A 17,983-nucleotide genomic window follows, 5' to 3' on the forward strand; every position below is an offset into this window, starting at 1 on the left:
CTATTAAATTCTTTTTCATAAATTAAATTGTAGCAATTTTGCACCAATTAATTTACGCGATGTTGAAAGTTAATCACCTAATGTCATCATTAGAAAATAAATTAGGGTCATTTTAGTCAAACAAAATAAATTAGGAAATTAAAATTAAAGTAAAAATAAATAAATTTTAGGCAAAGAAACTTAAAATAAGATAAAATTAATGTTTATACTCTCGTATATTTTACAATGTCATTCAATCACATATTATTGTTTTAATTACTTTGAGTGTGTTTGGTTGAGACAATTTAAAATTCTAAGAATTTTAAATGCTTCAATTGAAATTCTTTCATTTTTAAAATTTTATGTTCGGATAAAGAAATTAATTTTTTTTTCATTTTCAAAATTTTGTGTTTGAATAAAGAAAATAAATTTCTTCAATTTCTTATTTTGATAAAATTGTCAAATACATTCTTTTTTAAAATTTTATATTTGAATAAAATAATTATTTTTTAATTAATAAATATTATGTACTATTTGTAGAGTATGGTATTCCAATAAATATGTACTATTTTAATATCTTTCAATTAAAAATATATTAATTCAACTATTTAAATCATTATTTCATTTACAGTCCACTACAAAGCTCTATATCAAATGTACCTCTAATTTGACATCAAGACATAAAAGACGAGATCTAATTCTCCTTCTCATCCAATGGAAGAGCTTTTATAATTGCAAACATAATGAGATTTTCTCTCAACCAATCAATTGCTTTATGTCAAAGTACACCATTAAAATTAGGTATATTATCTAGCTCATTCACCGCTTCAATGACTTGACTTTTTCTTTCATTAAGGAAATCATCCCTTCTTTCTCTCCACTCTTACTTGGGAATATGTTTTTTCTTGAGGCAAAACTTGATCCCTCTAAATCGATACTCACACCGTGAATTGCTTCCTCTTCATTTTTTTTCTTTGCTCATGATATCATCCGCATCTAATGCATTTTCTTCTTCGAGTCCAGTAGCTCTATCCTTTGCACATAAGTCTACAATATCATCCCAATTAGGAATGACTTTGAATCAAAATCGTTTGACCTCTTCATGTGACTTGAAAAAAAAATAGAAACATGTTAATAACAACACAAATAATAACTTCAATTGAATAATAAATAAAATTAAAAAGATGATTGACTATCTTAACATATTCATTCCATGCAATTTCATTTTCAACAGTAATCATGTACTTTGTGTTATCCCAATCAAATCCGCTTTGACTAAGAATATCACTCACAATTCCATACCTTGTTCTCCAAAGCTTAAAATGGTTCTTAACATTATCTACCATAAGGTGAACTTCAAAACGCTTAGACAAAATTAAAGTTGTAGCACTGTATGCTACTGCTTTCCAATTTCATCACCTTTATTGCCCAAATTTCTTTGATGTCTAAACACAAATAGGAAGAATGACAACAAGAACATGAAAGACTAATTTGGCAATTGAAATTTTTGAAAGACTAATTTTGTGATGCGTGTAACTTTGGAAAAAACCACATTGAAGATTTTCTCTTAATTTTGATGGGTATATTAAACTATTTTCCTCCCTTCAGTGATTGTTAAATAAAATTGAATACACATACTTTTAGAAGCTGGATCAGAATTATAAAAAAAGGTTCCATTAATAGGAAATACTAGAAATAAGTCATAGTACTTCAAAGAGGCCTCAACTCTCCCACAATAATCTGAACTCCCTCATAAATCAGAAGATAAAATCTCTGTCTCAACCCCTCTTGTGTATTGACAACTTCTAACTAACTAATAAATAACTAACCTATCATAACTAATTGCATAATTACCCTTAGTATGTACCACTTCAAATAAACATTGGAAATAAATCTTGACCCATAGAGTAACCAACATGGACTCTAATTTTGCATAATTACCTTGATTCCCCTGAATAAGTAAATAAAACTCCCAAAAATAATTTATATTAAAACTCAATAAAATCATCACAACCCAAAAATTACTATAAATTTATAATTTCTCCCCAGTACTGCAGCATTAATGTCATACAAAACTTGATGAAAAGTGAGAATTGGATAATGTTCTACAATTGGTGATGCGTTCCAAACATAAGATACATCAGAACAATTGGTTATTCCATCAACATCAACATTCATAATATACATGCATATTCACAAAAAAAGTATAAATTTTAGTTCCTATTATCATTTTTAAATTTTATAACTTACTATTACTATTATTATAGTTCATAATGGAACTAACAACAAGACCTAATATTACTAATAAATTTCAATTTCAAAAATTTAGTTTTCTAATTTTAAGAATTTCTGACAATATCTACATTTTAAAAAACTAATTAGTTAGTGGTTACAAAACACATTATGAGAGCTAGAGATTTTAATATAGTTGATCTACAAAGGTATATATGCAAGCAAATCATAATAGGAAGTGTTCACTCCCCAGAAATTATCTCGAACATTACAACTTTTTTTTCTCCGTTTGCTCCATGATTACAAGATAGTGGTTGAGACACATGCATATTTTCAACAAATGGTATTCCCTTAAACTAGGATGTTTGTTTCACACTAAAAAGAGGAGCAAGCAGAAAAGAAAAGACAAAAAGGGTGTAGTTCTTAAGTCTTGGGTATATTGGGGAAGATAGATAGAAAAGAGGAACAATTAAAAAGCTACCTTGGGCAAAAGTCCATTAGAACAGAGAAAATTAATTGACACCGTAATAATGTTTGAAATGTGCATCGCTATAACACACAAACACAAATTCAATGAGTAGCTCATAAAATTAGGAGTCAATGGAGAAAACCTTGTTTAGTCGTACAGAGTCAGAGACTGTGGTTGAATAAAAAGGTCCTTGTAAGCTAAAATCAAATTGAAGAACTCGCTAACGTTATCTTCCTCAAGAATAGTTTCAAACAAAAGAAGTAAAATAATTTTTCTCTTCATCTTTCATGCATATTCACAAACACATGGTGCTCACCACCTAGCTCAACCTTAAACAAAAATAAAAATTTCACACCAAAATGGAACCCAAGCCCTCTCCCACATCTTCAATATTGGAAGCAAATTTATTTAAAATTCAGATCCAGATAACACGACAATGAGAACAAAGCACAAACCACAAATTAACGAAATAAAAAAGAAACCCTAGATAATGGAGATAAAAAACCAACCTTGTATGAAGAAAGTGTGCGATCTGAATCAAGAGAGAACGAAGGTCGTAGCCACCGTGAAAGTGTGCGATCTGAACGAGGTAATAGCCATCGAGTTGTGCAATCCAAACAAAGATTGTCGTGACTATGAGAGAGTGAGAACGAGGGTCTCGAAGTCGCAAGGGAGAGTGTGTGGGAGGAGAGGAGTGAGTGAGAGCAAGTGAGATGTAGGTCAAAAGTGATGAACGAGAGCGACTATAGAGAGGAGTTGCAAAGAAATTGAAATTCTCTCATTTTTTCAAAGAATTTCAATTTATGCATTCTCTGTTGAATCAAATTCTTTATTAAAATGACTAAATTCAATTTCTCTTTAAATGATTTATCCAAACATGTAATTTCACCTTGAAATATTTCAATCACATGATTAAAATGAATTACCTAGTTAAAAGTCATCATTCAAACACACTCTAAGATAATTATTTTAAAATCAATAAATTTACCATACATGATAGATTAATGATTATGTAAATTTTTTTTGGATAAATAGTCATTTTTTTCTTCTGTAATTCGTCCCTAAAAAATTAAAATTCAAAATTTAGTCCCTGAAAGTATAAAAAGTGCCACAAATTTATCCGATCGTTAACTTTTATCCGTTACTGTTAATAAAATAGTCTATGTAACGCAAAGGGATGAATTTGTCACAAAATTGATTGCCAACGAGATCATGCTGAATAGATTGGACAAAAATGTCAATAAGTTACCATTATTGAACTTAAATGGCAGTAATTTTTTGTTGGAGAAAAATGCCAGTAATTTCTTTGGAGGAAAATGTTAGTATTTTTTTTGGACCAAAATGTCAATACGCTTCCATTGGATCAAAATGTCAGTAAGTTACCATTATTGGACCAACAAGTTATTAATTTTCCATTGCATCAAAATGTTATTAATTTTCCATTGTATAAAAATTTACTGGCATTTACATCCAATAAAAAATTACTGGCATTTTGATATAGTAAAAAAAATTATTAACATTTTGGTCAAATAATGTTAACTTACCGACGTTTTAGTTTAATGGAAACGTATTGACATTTTGGTCCAAAAAAATTATAGACATTTTCTTCCAAAAAATAATTACTAACATTTTCGTTAAACAAAAAAAATACTTACATTTAAGTCCAATAATGATAACTTACTGACATTTTCATCTAATCTATTCAACATGATCATGTTTGTAATCAATTTTGTGCCATATAGACTATTTTATTAACGGTACCGAGTGAAAGTTAAAGGTTAAATAAATTTGTTGCATTTTTTTATACTTTGAAGATTAAATTTTAAATTTTTATCTTTTGAGAAGAAATTTATGAGTTAAAAGTCAGATAAATTTACACATTCAAAGATAAATGTATAACATTTTTCTCATATAAGAAACCAAAAATAAGATAAGGAAAAATTAGAATTGTATTTTAACTAGTGTAATTTTAAAGATGAGATAATTGGCTCGGAGGTTGCCCATTTTATCAGCCGAAAAACTAAGGGAAGCAAAGTAACAAAACAACCGAATAAGAACAAGGAAGTACAACGATAGATAACGCTCAATGGCTTCTTCTTACTGTTGTTCCCGTTTGTTGTTGCAATCACAGAGTTGGCGACTAATGTTACGATTCTCACCCTTTCTCGCCACTTCCCCTCCTTCTTCTTCCCTTTCTTTCTCCTCCAATTGCCACGTGTCCTCTTCCGCTCAACTAACAACACTTCAACAACAACAACAACAACCCCTTCCGCGAAGCTCACAGCTGGTGGCATTGGAATATGCAGACCTCAACCTCTCTCACAACTTGGTAACCTTTTTATATTCATATGATTCTTTTGTTTTATCGGCCAATGCTATTAGTTTTGTTAATGGAAAATTTGAAATTACGACATTTCTCTCCCCCTTTTCTCTTCAATCACCCAACCAACCAACCTTATAAGTCCCAACGAAACTAATATTCTAACAAACTAATATTTGCCTATAAGAAACAACAACTTATAATCCACTAATATTATATGATGTGATGCATAACATTATGTAAGAGGAACTATTATGCTATGAGTTTGTGTGTGTTAGTTTTTTTTTTTAACCGTGTTATGTTGTGTATCCAATTTCAGGATCTGGGTCACGTCAGGATAAGGCAGCATGTTAACCCCCTCAGCTCTTCTCTCTCGGTAATGTGTTCCTCTATAAATTCAATTTCTCCATTCAATTGTTTTAGCCTATGTTCATGTTCGTTTTATTAGTCACAGCTTAATTTTCATCATATATTATGTGTAATATTATTATACATGAATAAAATGTAATTTTGGTCTCAATGCATTGCGTTTGCTATTAATTTAGTCAATGATTGCCCACATCTATTCAAGTTATTATACTGTGAGGTATAGGAACTAACAAATTAATTAGAATGTACTGACAATATAAAAGTTCTTTACACTGTTATCCAATCATGGATTGTTATGGTCATTATATCAGGGAGTTTTACATTAGTAGCCAAAGTCCTAACACAACACTCCTTTGTCCGGGCTCGGGATTGGCTGAGACCATAGCTAGAGTTAAATAACATCTTTGGAACTTTGGTCTTTAACCGAGTCAAATGCTGTCAAGTATCTATGTAGCCGATCTCACCTAGTGAGATAAGGCTTTGTTATTGTTGTTGTATCTAATCATGAATTGTCATGTATGATAAGATAGTTGACTTTTATTAATTTAAAAGTCATATCTATAGTGATTTCTAATTAGTTGACAACATAAAAGTCTTTACATGATAGTATATAAAAAACTAAACTCATGATATGTTGATTTGGAGAACCAGAGGCAGAGGCAGATCCAGAAACAAGACATAAATAGCTTTTGTGGCATGGAGTTAGGATATTGGTTCAATGAATCAATTTACCACAAATTGAAGGAGTCTTTTGCTTTTCACTAAATGTGATTCTTTTTCTTTGTAGGTTCCTGCACAAGTACCAGAATGGAACCATGCCTTTGCAGACCCAACATTGCCACTCATGGTGGACATTGGATGTGGTAACCTGAATCTCAATGATAATTTATTGGATGCATTTTGTGTGTCTGTTAAGGACTGGGACAGATCATGTATGTGGAAGTTGACAATGATGAAATTTGTTTCTTAAATAATATAGTATTGAGGTTGGAGTTGAGTAGTTGACCCTTTTAATTTATGTAACCAAAATATGTTGTTGAAATTGATATTCCAATTATTTTCATTATTTTTTTTTCTTTTGACATCAAAATGCTATTGAGGAGTATCTCTAGGACTAGGATCAATTGATCTTTTCACTACCTGAGTTGAGAAACCTATAAGTGCACTTACTTGTTCCAGTATCTCTGTTGTTTTAAACAATTTCAGGCAGTGGCAGGTTTCTAATGTGGCTTGCTAAAAGAACTCCTAAAGAGAGAAATTTTTTGGGATTGGAAATACGGCAAAAGGTATGGAACCCTTTTTTCTTTCTGTCACTTTTGGTTTCAAATGTCTCCTTGAGAATTTCTTTCTTTCAATTAGTTTTGATTTCTTATCTGTTGTGGCTCATTAAGCTTCGAATATAGGGGATATCTTGTGTGATAATGTTATACTTCGTTGTGCAGATAGTGAAGCGTGCTGAGTCATGGGCAAAGGATCTGGCTCTTGATAACGTGTACTATCCTAAAACTGTATAAAGATGGTGGGAAATATATACATGCTTATTTTTTCCAATGCTAGATTGATGACTATTGTTACACTAAAATGCAGACATTTTTTGTTTGCAAATGCAACAATTTCTTTCAAGCAGTTGGTAGAATCATATCCCGGGCCCTTGGCCTTAGTTTCAATTTTGGTGGGTTTATCTCCTTGTACCAAGTATTCTATGGCATACTTTTGTATCTATGTTCTATATAGGCTATCATCTACATTGTTTTTTAGTACTAGGCTGGTAGGCCCTATTGAGCAACCTAAGGCTGTTCAACAGGAGGGGGGGAGTGCTTTCGGGGGCAATTCAGACCCCTATGGAGCACTGCAAGGAAAGAAAAGGTGCCACTGGGCTAAAGGCTTGTTGGCGACATTGTTATTACTTTAAGAGTTTTACATCTAAAGGCCTTTTATTTGTGTTTAAATGATTTCATCCTACAAATGCAGTGTCCAGACCCACATTTCAAGAAAAGACATCATAAAAGAAGGGTTCTGCAGAAGCCTTTGGTTGATGCTATAGTAGATAATTTAATGCCTGGGGGACAGGTATAATTTCTTCATGCTCTTATATATTTTTAATTGATTGTAAGTCTCATTTGTGTTCATCTAGAGTTTTGGTAAATATTCTTCGGTGAGATTTCCTTCTTATACAGTTTAATTTGAATTTGTATGAATTGAAAGTTTATAGTATTGATTCTACAAGAGCCATGCTCCATATCCAATCTCTCTTCCCTCTTCCTCTTCCAAGAAAATAAAGTAAGACTGAAGTGATGCAATTCTATGAGCATTTCTAATAATGAAGGATAAGAAAAGCTTCAGGTTTTGAGAAAGATATAAATGAGTTTACACTTGACACATTGGATAACTTGTGATTATATACTTAATTGACTCTTCCAGTTTGAAGACAATTATCGGTTGAGAATAAGATTTTTCCATTCTGCTTTATCTTTTATGGGGTAATATGCATGGAATAAGATTTTCTACCTCTGGTAACACCATCTTATTGCTCCATTCATCATTCACTTAGTGAATGCAAGTGTACCCCTGTACACAATTTGCATTGAGAAAAAACCGAAATGAGGTTGGGGATTGAGGAGTTGAGTAGTATGCTCAAAGTCAAATCCAAATGCCCACAATGCTCACTGTATTCTTTTGATGATGGGAAGCATGACTGGTTTTTTGACTTTGATCTCTGCATTAACTTGCTAAGTGCCTAACCCAATGTTGTTCGTTCCTTCTAGCTTGTTAGAGATGAGTTAAACTATTACTTTAGCATGTAGGGATTGGAGAAAATGAGCAAAATAAAATTGCAAAAGGCAACGTGGGACTTTGTAACACTCCCCTCCACTAATGCCTACAAGGACAGGCAAGCCCACCAGAATAAGCGATTTACCAAGATGGGCTATATGTTTTGATACCATGTTAGATTTCACCTTAAAATCAATTGACATTAAGTGAAGTTTCCCTATAGATATATAACTTGAATCCCAAAAGTTGAGGTAGGCAATGTTGGACTTCCTAACAAGTGTCGTAGCTATCATGTTAATCATCAATGGATAATGTTCATTAACGGATAATGGAGACCAAACTAATTTTTAACTTACTATTCTAACTATCTATTTTAATTCACACATCAAGGTTTATGCTTTTATAATAAATAATCATTCTATTTTCAAATGCACTCATAATGCAAGAGATCTCTAGGAAATGCGCTTGGGAAACATCCAAGGGCTTCTTAAATGCTGTATACTGAAACATGTGAGAAATATCTTCCTTTTTTGCTAACCACTTTTCATTGTGATTGTGATGTGACATAACATACAGGTCTAGGCATTAGAGATACATTACAATGCCATTTTGGAAGTACCGGTATTGCAAATACTTTTTCTTTAAATTTCCAAAAATATTTCTTTTGTTACAGTAGGAGATTTTGGGCAGTGATGGGGGAATAAGAGACTTGGTGAAGGAGAGCTAAAAGTCACATGGCAAATCCTTATGGGATTTTAACACAAATCCTACAGAACCTCAAACCTATGGTAAATCCTGGTGAGGTGATGCTGTAGGATCTACTCTAGGATTCAATGCCTATACTTCTCAATTCTCATTCCATTTTGTCTTGGTCTCTGACTGAATATTTTAGTGAACATGAATAAGTCTCTTTGCCAATTTCTCCTTGATCCCTTCTCCCTTCCCCTCGTGTTTTTATATTGTTTCTGGATAGTCATTGTCATAAAGATTATGGAATCAATTTGTTGGCTAAAACTATCATATAATACAATATTTGCTGAATTGTATGATTCAGTTTCTGTCTTTCTAGTAAATAGATTATGCACGTATCATATTTAACTTGTCCGTTTCATATAGTGTAAGTTTTAGGAAACTTACAGCAATGTCGAGGTTCTTTATTTCCTTTTTTTCATTAATTCATATTTTTGGTTTTGAATATTCCTTTTACTAATATGTGTAGCTAATTCTGGAGCTTTTTGCTGAAATTCACGTTTGTTATTGTGTTACGTCAGGTATTCACACAGTCTGATGTGTTTGAAATGGCACTTGACATGAGAAATCAGTTTGATGAAGTTGAAACACTTAAACACATAGAAGTTTTGAACCCATCTATGTTGTGTGACAGTGAAGGGTGGTTGTTAGGCAACCCCATGGGAATAAGGACTGAGAGAGAGATTCATGCAGAACATGAAGGTGCAAAAATCTATAGAAGATTGTACCAGAAACCTTGTCCATGCCAGACATAAATGGAGTGGAACACTCATATCAGACACACTGCAGTCCACAACACTTCAAAATCCTAACAATATGCTTGGCATTTTATTGTGTCTCTCTTTCTAGTCGGTCGTGTTTTGGCCTGAGATGTGTACTATCCCATGAAGTTCACATAGTGCAAATATCATACCTAGTTGCTTAGGTTTAGGGGTTTGTGTATTTATTCATTTTTATATTGTATTGTTGTATCGACTAGTACTATAATTGAAAAAGTAATTTTAGGAGTCTTTTTTTATGTATCATTATATTTTAGTGTGTTTAAAATATAAAAAATAAAAAATAAAAAAGTACAAGTAAATTGCCTGTGCAATTTATAAGCTGGGGTTGATTAGGTAAGCATGGTAGGTAAGGTTAATTGAGTGCAAAGTAGTAAGTAACCTTGCAACTAATTACTCGGGGGTTATTTGAAACCAACTAAAAAAAAGTGGCTTAAAAATTCTGAGGCTTCTCTCAGGTAAAAAGTTCATATGTTCTCTCCTTCATCTCCCTTGTTCTGCACTTTTCTTTTTAATTTATTTTTCTCAAATTTTGACAAGCTTATTAGCAACTGAGTGCGAAAATAGGGATTTAGAATGATGGGTGATTGGATTTGGATATTGTCAATAGTAAAGTTAAATTTCTTTTTTTTTTTTCCCTTGGGTTCCCTAAAAAAATCTTCGAATTGGAATTTTATGTATCCACCTTACTCATTAAATTATTATTAATGTCTAGAGCCACTTAAAAGTTCCGCACTTCTCTTAAGTGTTTTTTCTTTTATTTGGTTACTTTTATAGGAGAAACAAAATTTCATGAGTACAATTTTTTGTGTGAAATAAAACTGAGTGTGTTTGGCGAGTTTTAGTTACCTTTTAATTTGCTTTATTAGTTAAAAAGTTTGTTTAATTGTTTGATAAATGAGTTTTATTTAGTAACTTTTAATATTTTGAGACCCTACTTGAAATTGTCATTTTAAGATGTTGACTTCTAATTTTTATATTTGTTTTTTTTTTATCCTTGAATATTTATTAGATTTTTTTAATGTTTTTTATTTAAGGTAACATTTATTATTTTTATTCTCTTTTTGTTCGTTACATAAATATCTCTGTTTATGTAATTTTATATTTTTCAATTATTTTAATAAATAATTTTATTAAATAGTTATGATTCGATTAAATAATTTTTCAGTTTTCAGTTATACTAGTTAGTTTTGTCAATCACAATCTTTATTTCAATCTAAATTGAAAATATGTAAGTTATTGGAGATTATTCGTGATTATATTTGTTTCATTTGTTTATATTTCCTTATTAACTTAGATTCTCCATAGTCTTCATTTATTTGGAAATTACCGAACATATTTATTATGATGAATCATATTTCAATATGATGGTTTGAACGCCTATGCTTTATGTGGGCTTATCTTCATGAGAAATTTGTAGTGATACTTCAAACGATATTTTGATTAAATTGAGAAAGGATTTTTCATTAAAATTTAGGCTTTAAATATCGATGATGGGTTCTATGTTAGAATGTTATTGTACTTGATAAATGATGGGTAACAATTCAACAAATTTTAAATTTATTTTTTAGAAAATAATTTAGAAAGTAAAGCTTGCTTCTTTTTGCACGTCATTTATCCTCTTTCTTTATTCTTTTTAACAAATAATTTTTAATGTTTAAATTGTAGAAACTTATTAAGAGTCAGTAAAAATTAATGTAATTGCAAAACTAACATTACGCACCATCATTGATGCATCAAAAAGAAAACGACAGTAGAATTCTATAAAAATTAATTAACAGCCAAGTTTCCATTGGATGAGAAATATATAATATTTTTATGTTTTCTTACAAAAGAGATGCATATATTCCATGCTATTACGTGGAGTTGATAGCAGTCTTCAACAAAAAGCAAACGCGTCAAAGCTACGTCTGCTTTTTAAAATCAAGAGAAAATAACGATTAAGTATAAGAATAGATAAAGTTTCAATTTATTCATTTTTATCATTCTTTTGGTAACAAACATTTTTCTTTCATCACCTTTGGAAGATTTTGGAGAAAGCATTTACAATTTCCATTTGGGTAAGCATGAAGCAACAATGATTTTGTCTCTTTTTTTCTAAATTGTTGGCAACCAAATATGTGTGGCAATTGATTCTGTTTTCAGTTTGGTTTGATTGGCATGTTATGATTCTTCTTTCTTCCTTTTGGTAAATGTCATATCTGTGGTTTAATGATCATGAGGGTTCTCCATGGTTTTTGGATTGTGCCAATCTTGGTGTTTGTTTTCCTGTTTTTCTCAGATTCTCCTTTACCCTTTGTCTTGATCATGATGAAAGAAACATGGGTTTAATCAAATTGTTCCCCTGCTGCATCTCGATTAAACTTTGATAGATTCTGAATGTTGTGATGAACCTTGTTCTTCATCGCCCTTCAAGGGTTTGCTAGATATTGATATATATTGGTTGTATTTGTTTCATATAGGAAGGACTAGGAGATATAAGGGGAAGAGAATGGAGTTTTGTTTTACTTTTTGGTTTTTTAATCTTTTCTTGATGTTGTTTAGGATGAATTATGATCTTTTCGCAATTTTCTTCTGCAAGGACACAGTTTACAAATCAGTGGTCATGTAATAACAATTTGTTTATCCATGATCATGAATTATCGATTTACTGGATCATATGTATGCTGTTACATGTGAAGCTTAAGGAATAACTTCATTCCATCCTTGAAAACGTTGGTGTAAACTCCATTTTAGTATCTTATTTGTGAACTGTTCTAGACATTGTAACTTGTATGTAATATGGTATGCCATTTTTTAATTTCTATGATACTTTGTTTATTAGTTTAATTATATAAACCATTTATTTTATTCTATTCTTGTATTTTGAGTTCAAATCAAAGCCTTAGGACTGATAATTCTCTCCCTATTTTTATTACGTTGTGATTAGTGATAATTGTTTCCACCATCCTTTCACATTTCCAATAGACCAATGGTGTAATCTCTGCCATTCTGATAGAAGGGCTGATTGGAAAATCTAGTTTGTAAAGTTATGAATAATTAGTGTTGAACTATTAAAAAATATCTTACTTTGTATGTTAAAATGAGTTCCATACTGTGGAAATTAATTGATCTTTTATGTTTGTAATATAGGATTACTTTTATTTTTTATGATGCAAAGATGACTATGTCCTGTGTAGAAAATCATAAACTGATGATACTAAGATAAATATTGACATAGGTAGTGACTATTGTTATATTCTTACTAGCAGCAATTGGTTGGGATAGATTTAATTCAGAGTTTCACTCCTTCCAATTACATTGTGTTATATTCGGTAAATATGATTTTTTTTAGTAAACCCAGGACAGTAAATATGATGAATTGGACTTAAGTTGTTGAATTTCCCAATTGGTTCTCTTATTCTGCTTCTTTTACCCTTACCAGTTTAAAGCACATAGATGAAAATCGTCAAGAAAACAAGTTGATTCAATTTGATTATGTTCTTTTAATTGAGTGATGTTATGATATTTTGATGAGTTAATAAATTGAAAATCCTTTTTTTCTCTCTTTTGTCTATAGGTTCAATTGAATCAACATGAGCAACAGAAAAGATAATACTGATGATGAGTCTAGTGAAAGAGGTATATTTTCACATCTAGGCTATCCAAGTGCACCACCCTACCCTCCTCCACATGGATACCCACCATCAGGCTATCCACCTCCAGGAGGGTATCCCCCAACAGCCTATCCACCACCAGCATATCCGCCTCCCGGAGTATATCCGCATTCCGGTTACTATCCTTCCGAATATCCACCTGCATATCCGCCTCCGGGAGGGTATCCACCCACTGCTTATCCTCATTCAGGATATCATCCACCAGCTTATCCTGCCCCACATGGCTATCCACCTGCTGCACCTCCATATCCTGCAGGTACACACTTTGAGACAATACTAATTTGTTGTTGAGTCTATTATATGGTAATGTTTGAAATTGAATTACCACCATCCAATTATCCTCTTTTGTCATGTCAACACCATCACCAACAACAATAAAATTGAATTACACAAACTTCAATAAATTGTTTCAAATTTCAATTAACAATCAGAAAATACTCAACATTAACTTTCGCCATTACACGCATACAGAAATTGAGCAAAATCCACATACTGAAGGTACAAACTAACTGAATTGGTAGGGCCAAAATTGAGCAAAATACAAGGTACAAGCAAAGCTAATTAAAAAAATTCTAACTGAATTGATAGGGGCCACACAAACGCAGGTCCCCTCTAGCTCAAATTATGATGTAGGCTCTGTCACTTGGGCAGACCTTAGAGCAGCACCCCTTCAAAGTGCAATGGAGGTCACTGCCCTAGGCCATAAGCCTTCATGATTACCCATTGACCTCGTCCATGTAAGCATGCTGCTCAATCCCACACAAGCATTTCTTTTATAACTCGTGCTCCTTACTACTTCGCCTATATTTGTCAATGTGGGAATTTTGCACGGCTGTCTATACAACTACAGGAAAGAAGTGTCTCTTCACATTCGCTAGGTTTGATAAGCAAGCACAAATGTCAATACTTCTTGGCCAAATAGTCTGTTCTTGAGTTGTTACTAAACTAAATTTTGGATGGGTAGAGCCAAAGAGTGTGGAATGTAAAAGTTAACGATAACATTGATTAAATTAATATTATAAAATGAAAAGAACATAATAAATATTCATACGTCATCAGCAAAGTTCAATTTCTGGGATTATAAACTCAAACTTAAATATTCGAGGGAAGAAAAAAAATGACGGTACTTTGTTGGCTTTTTTATTAAATGGGTGTAAGATTTTAGTCTTTTTTTTATATGGGGGTAGATTTTGAATTATTATAAAAAATGAGATAAAACAAGTATTACGGAAAGTTGTAACATTGTTAGAACTTATTATTTTTGTTTTTAATTTTTATGATTTTAGTTTAATTTTTTTTTATGACTTTGAAGTAGTATTTTTTTTTTATATTTTACGACTTTAAAGTTGTAAGTTTAATTTTTTTTTATATATTTTACAACTTTGAAGTTGTATCTTTTTTTTGGATTTTTTTATTTTCTTTGGTTTTGCTTTCAATTTTTTTTAAAAAATTGTAAATAATTTTGTTTATTTAATTATTAAATAAATAGTTTTAATTTTACTTGTTATTAGTTTTATTTAATATCTTTTATATATTTTTCATATTTAAAATTTAGATAATTTTTTAATAATGTTATTGAATTTGATTTATTTTGTAAATGAAATAAATAATACAAAATACTTAAATTTTAAAAAACTAAAATTTTAAAACAAAATATAAACTTATTTGTTTTAAAATTTTAATTTTTTAAAATTTAAGTATTCTGTATTATTTATTTTATTTACAAAATAAATCAAATTCAATAACATTATTAAAAAATTATCTAAATTTTAAATAAAAAATATTAAAAAAATATATAACATTAAATAAAACTATATAAAAAATCCATACAAGATATTAAATAAAACTAATAACAAGTAAAATTAAAATTATTTAATAATTAAATAAATAAATAAAATTATTTAAATCAAAATAAAAAACTTTCCATGTAAAAAAAAGTTACGACTTCAAAGTCGTAAAATATAAAAATAAATAAATTAAACATATGACTTCAAAATCGTAAAATAAAAAAACATATAGTAAAAGAAATTTAATATAAAGTCGTAAAAAATTTTATGACTTCAATTAACAAAAAAAAAAGTTGTAGCATGTTATGACTTTTAATTTCAGTAACACTATTTTTGACTTATCTCATTTTCGATAATAATTTAAAATCAACCCCATACGAAAAAAGCCTAAAAAATTTGCACCCATTTGGTAAAAAAAAAAAACCTACTTTGTTATAATATATGTAATTAATTAATTGAACGTGATTACTATGTTGTAGAAAAACAAATATAAGTAGTCAATTATGAAATGAAAATATACAGTGGCATCCATTTGTCGTTATTATATAGTACATTCTATCCTGGAAAAACAAGTTGTTTTCCTCGAACCAACAAACAATCCCAGACAAAATGACAATGATTTAACTAAGTAACCTAGGTGACTACTGACTCAATTTGTTGTTCATTAGCTATTTGCAAAACCAATAAAAGCCTCTACCAGAATTGTCGTACTTAAAACTCATAACTTTGAATGTGTGCTTGCTTTTATTGTTCTTGGCATGTGCGTAGTGCTGACTATTGCTATATAGGGCGTGGAGCTGGCATGGGAGGATTGTTGGCAGGGGGTGTTGCTGCTGCTGCCGCTGCCTATGGTGCTCACCACATGGCACATGGATATCATCGTTTTGGACACGGAGCCTACCATGGTCATGGAAAGTTCAAGCACGGGAAATTCGGCAAGCGTTGGAAGCATGGCAGGTTTGGATTTGGCAAGTATAAGCATGGTTGGAAAAAGTGGAAGTGATAAAGAGACTAATATGTTAAAAATGTGATTTTGAGCAAGGTCATGGAGCTTTAGGTATAGGGTGAATAATGTAAGCCTACAACAACATATTGCATGTTTGGCTTCTGTATTTAAAAGAATGGAATATTTCGGTGGAATGTGTGTGGCTTCTCTATTTTAAAGAATGGATTGTTACTATTTTTTCCCTTCAAAGGGATTAAAGTTGAGACAGCAGTAATGTATCAGTTGTAAGTTTTAGTGTAGAATAGGACCCAACTTTTTACAACATGTTCCCTACCCCTAATAAACTTCTGTAAAGGGAGAGTCTATATCAAACTAAGAAAGATTATTTTTGAAAATTCAAAACTATAATAGCAGAGTTTTACAACAAAGGGAGTCATTTCCCCAAGCACAAAGATAACTTAAATCCTCTTACGTGTACCACTAGGACAACTTCTATGTCTATTCCAGCACACACTCCCGATGTGGAACTAAAGTTTGTGTCTATATTCGCGGTTTCCTTGGTCCTTCTTGTGTGGCATAACCAAAATCGCTATTGAAACAAACAGTAGTTTCTGGATTGCAACAACGAGATCCAACCAAATAAAAATGTGAATCATATAAATTTGGTCAAAATTGTAGGGGTCAGTTAACTTGATACCTAACATCTAAATAATAAAATAGTCTCTGGATTCGTAAATTGTCAATGTTCTTCAATTAGATAATGTCATGTAACACCAAAGACAAAGATGGCACATCAAATGGCTGATGACATCTATCTAGCCACACGCTAGCCTGTCATGTAAAAAGGGCCAATTTGATTGAAAATGGGATGAACTAATGAAAATGAACACACTACTCTGTCTTCTCAAGTCACACCAATTTTTCATTCATAGAAGCATTGCATACAGAGAACCCTACAAACTGAGTACATGATTTGCTCCTTTCACCCTACCAAAACCATGGCCACCGAGATGTCATGCAACACCACAGCTAAGAACCATATGATGTTGTATTGAATTGTTGTCTGATGCAAAATGTTGAAACAAAAGCTGAAAGAAAAATAGGGGAAACTTAGTAACAATGATGGCTTGGATGACATGGCATTCAGTGACGGAGCCACAACATAAACAATTTATCAAGTGATTTCTCTTACTATTGCTGTTGGACTCCATTTTCAGGTTACTTACTTGATATAGGGAATCAACTCTTACTCTGTCGTCCATGTGCAAGTGGAGTAGATTTGCAGAAGACTAGTTTTCACCCTATATACACTGCAAAAACAAACTGAAAATCATGAAATACCTTTTCAACGGCTTTTCTTTCAATGTTTTGTGCAAAATGTGACAGAAGAGCATGCAGGAGTGAGGCCTTAAGCGAATTTTAAGATATTATGTTAATCCCAAAAAAGATACAAAATTTATCTCTAATATTATTTTCATCTTAAAAAACAAACACAGCCATCTTAAAAAACAAACACAGCCTTAAAGGGCATTTGAAAAGAAAAAAGTATAGTTAGGGTAAAAGAGTTCATATCAATCCAGTTGTGTCTTGGAAACTTACCATGCTCCGATCCAATAAGTTGTATCTAAACCAATTTCGTTAAGATAAAAAATACTATGAGACCAATTTGTATGAGACTGCTGCTCTTTTCCTATAACCTTACCCAAAGTTGGACAAGGTTTGATTCAAAAAAGTGCCCAATACTTATATTAAGCCCGTTATTGACAATTTAACCGTTGAATTTCAGAAACTTAAACTAAATAACAGGGCCCTCGTAAGAAGACCCTTTTGGAAAAAATTGGCGTATGCCGCTATAAGTGACAAGTACACGGTATTCTTTAGTAAAAGGCGAAAGAATAGTTCGCTTTGTACTTATCACACGGCT

The 17,983-nt window shown here is 31.4% G+C and overlaps 2 protein-coding genes, 2 long non-coding RNA genes and 2 other non-coding genes across 11 annotated transcripts; 2 read left to right on the forward strand and 4 right to left on the reverse strand.

The window, feature by feature from the left end:
- Window positions 1-711: 711 nt before the first annotated feature.
- On the reverse strand, window positions 712-3,469 carry LOC114417723. Its single transcript, XR_003667895.1, has 2 exons — window positions 3,190-3,469; window positions 712-1,087 (listed from the first exon to the last, which is right to left on the reverse strand). It is a non-coding gene; the product is annotated as an uncharacterized LOC114417723 (long non-coding RNA).
- Window positions 3,470-4,688: 1,219 nt separating this feature from the next.
- On the forward strand, window positions 4,689-9,919 carry LOC114418838 (tRNA (guanine-N(7)-)-methyltransferase-like). 6 transcript variants are annotated; one of them, XR_003668117.1, is made up of 9 exons: window positions 4,689-5,009; window positions 5,320-5,376; window positions 6,157-6,301; window positions 6,576-6,655; window positions 6,812-6,861; window positions 6,957-7,235; window positions 7,341-7,439; window positions 8,815-8,939; window positions 9,413-9,530. XR_003668117.1 is itself a non-coding variant. In XM_028384366.1 (8 exons), exons 1-8 carry the CDS (start codon window positions 4,767-4,769, stop codon window positions 9,644-9,646), a joined length of 993 nt encoding a protein of 330 aa, XP_028240167.1. In that variant the 5' UTR covers window positions 4,689-4,766; the 3' UTR covers window positions 9,647-9,919. The 6 variants fall into 6 exon arrangements, 3 of the variants coding, with proteins under 3 accessions (XP_028240167.1, XP_028240168.1, XP_028240169.1); XR_003668119.1 differs by having other exon boundaries at window positions 6,957-7,041; XR_003668118.1 differs by having other exon boundaries at window positions 8,815-8,929; window positions 9,413-9,525.
- Window positions 9,920-11,567: 1,648 nt separating this feature from the next.
- Window positions 11,568-16,387, forward strand: LOC114418839 (glycine-rich protein A3-like). The gene is made up of 3 exons (XM_028384369.1): window positions 11,568-11,730; window positions 13,230-13,582; window positions 15,902-16,387. Exons 2-3 carry the CDS (start codon window positions 13,246-13,248, stop codon window positions 16,114-16,116), a joined length of 552 nt encoding a protein of 183 aa, XP_028240170.1. The 5' UTR covers window positions 11,568-11,730; window positions 13,230-13,245; the 3' UTR covers window positions 16,117-16,387.
- Window positions 13,911-14,071, reverse strand: LOC114420786. The gene has a single exon (XR_003668419.1). It is a non-coding gene; the product is annotated as a U1 spliceosomal RNA (small nuclear RNA).
- Window positions 16,388-16,764: 377 nt separating the features above from the next.
- LOC114418840 lies at window positions 16,765-17,974 on the reverse strand. Its single transcript, XR_003668120.1, has 3 exons — window positions 17,659-17,974; window positions 17,286-17,369; window positions 16,765-17,147 (listed from the first exon to the last, which is right to left on the reverse strand). It is a non-coding gene; the product is annotated as an uncharacterized LOC114418840 (long non-coding RNA).
- Window positions 17,865-17,983, reverse strand: LOC114420808. The gene has a single exon (XR_003668441.1). It is a non-coding gene; the product is annotated as a U5 spliceosomal RNA (small nuclear RNA).

The sequence above is a fragment of the Glycine soja genome, chromosome 7 (assembly GCF_004193775.1).
Source record: "Glycine soja cultivar W05 chromosome 7, ASM419377v2, whole genome shotgun sequence".
NCBI classification, from domain to species: Eukaryota; Viridiplantae; Streptophyta; class Magnoliopsida; order Fabales; family Fabaceae; genus Glycine; species Glycine soja.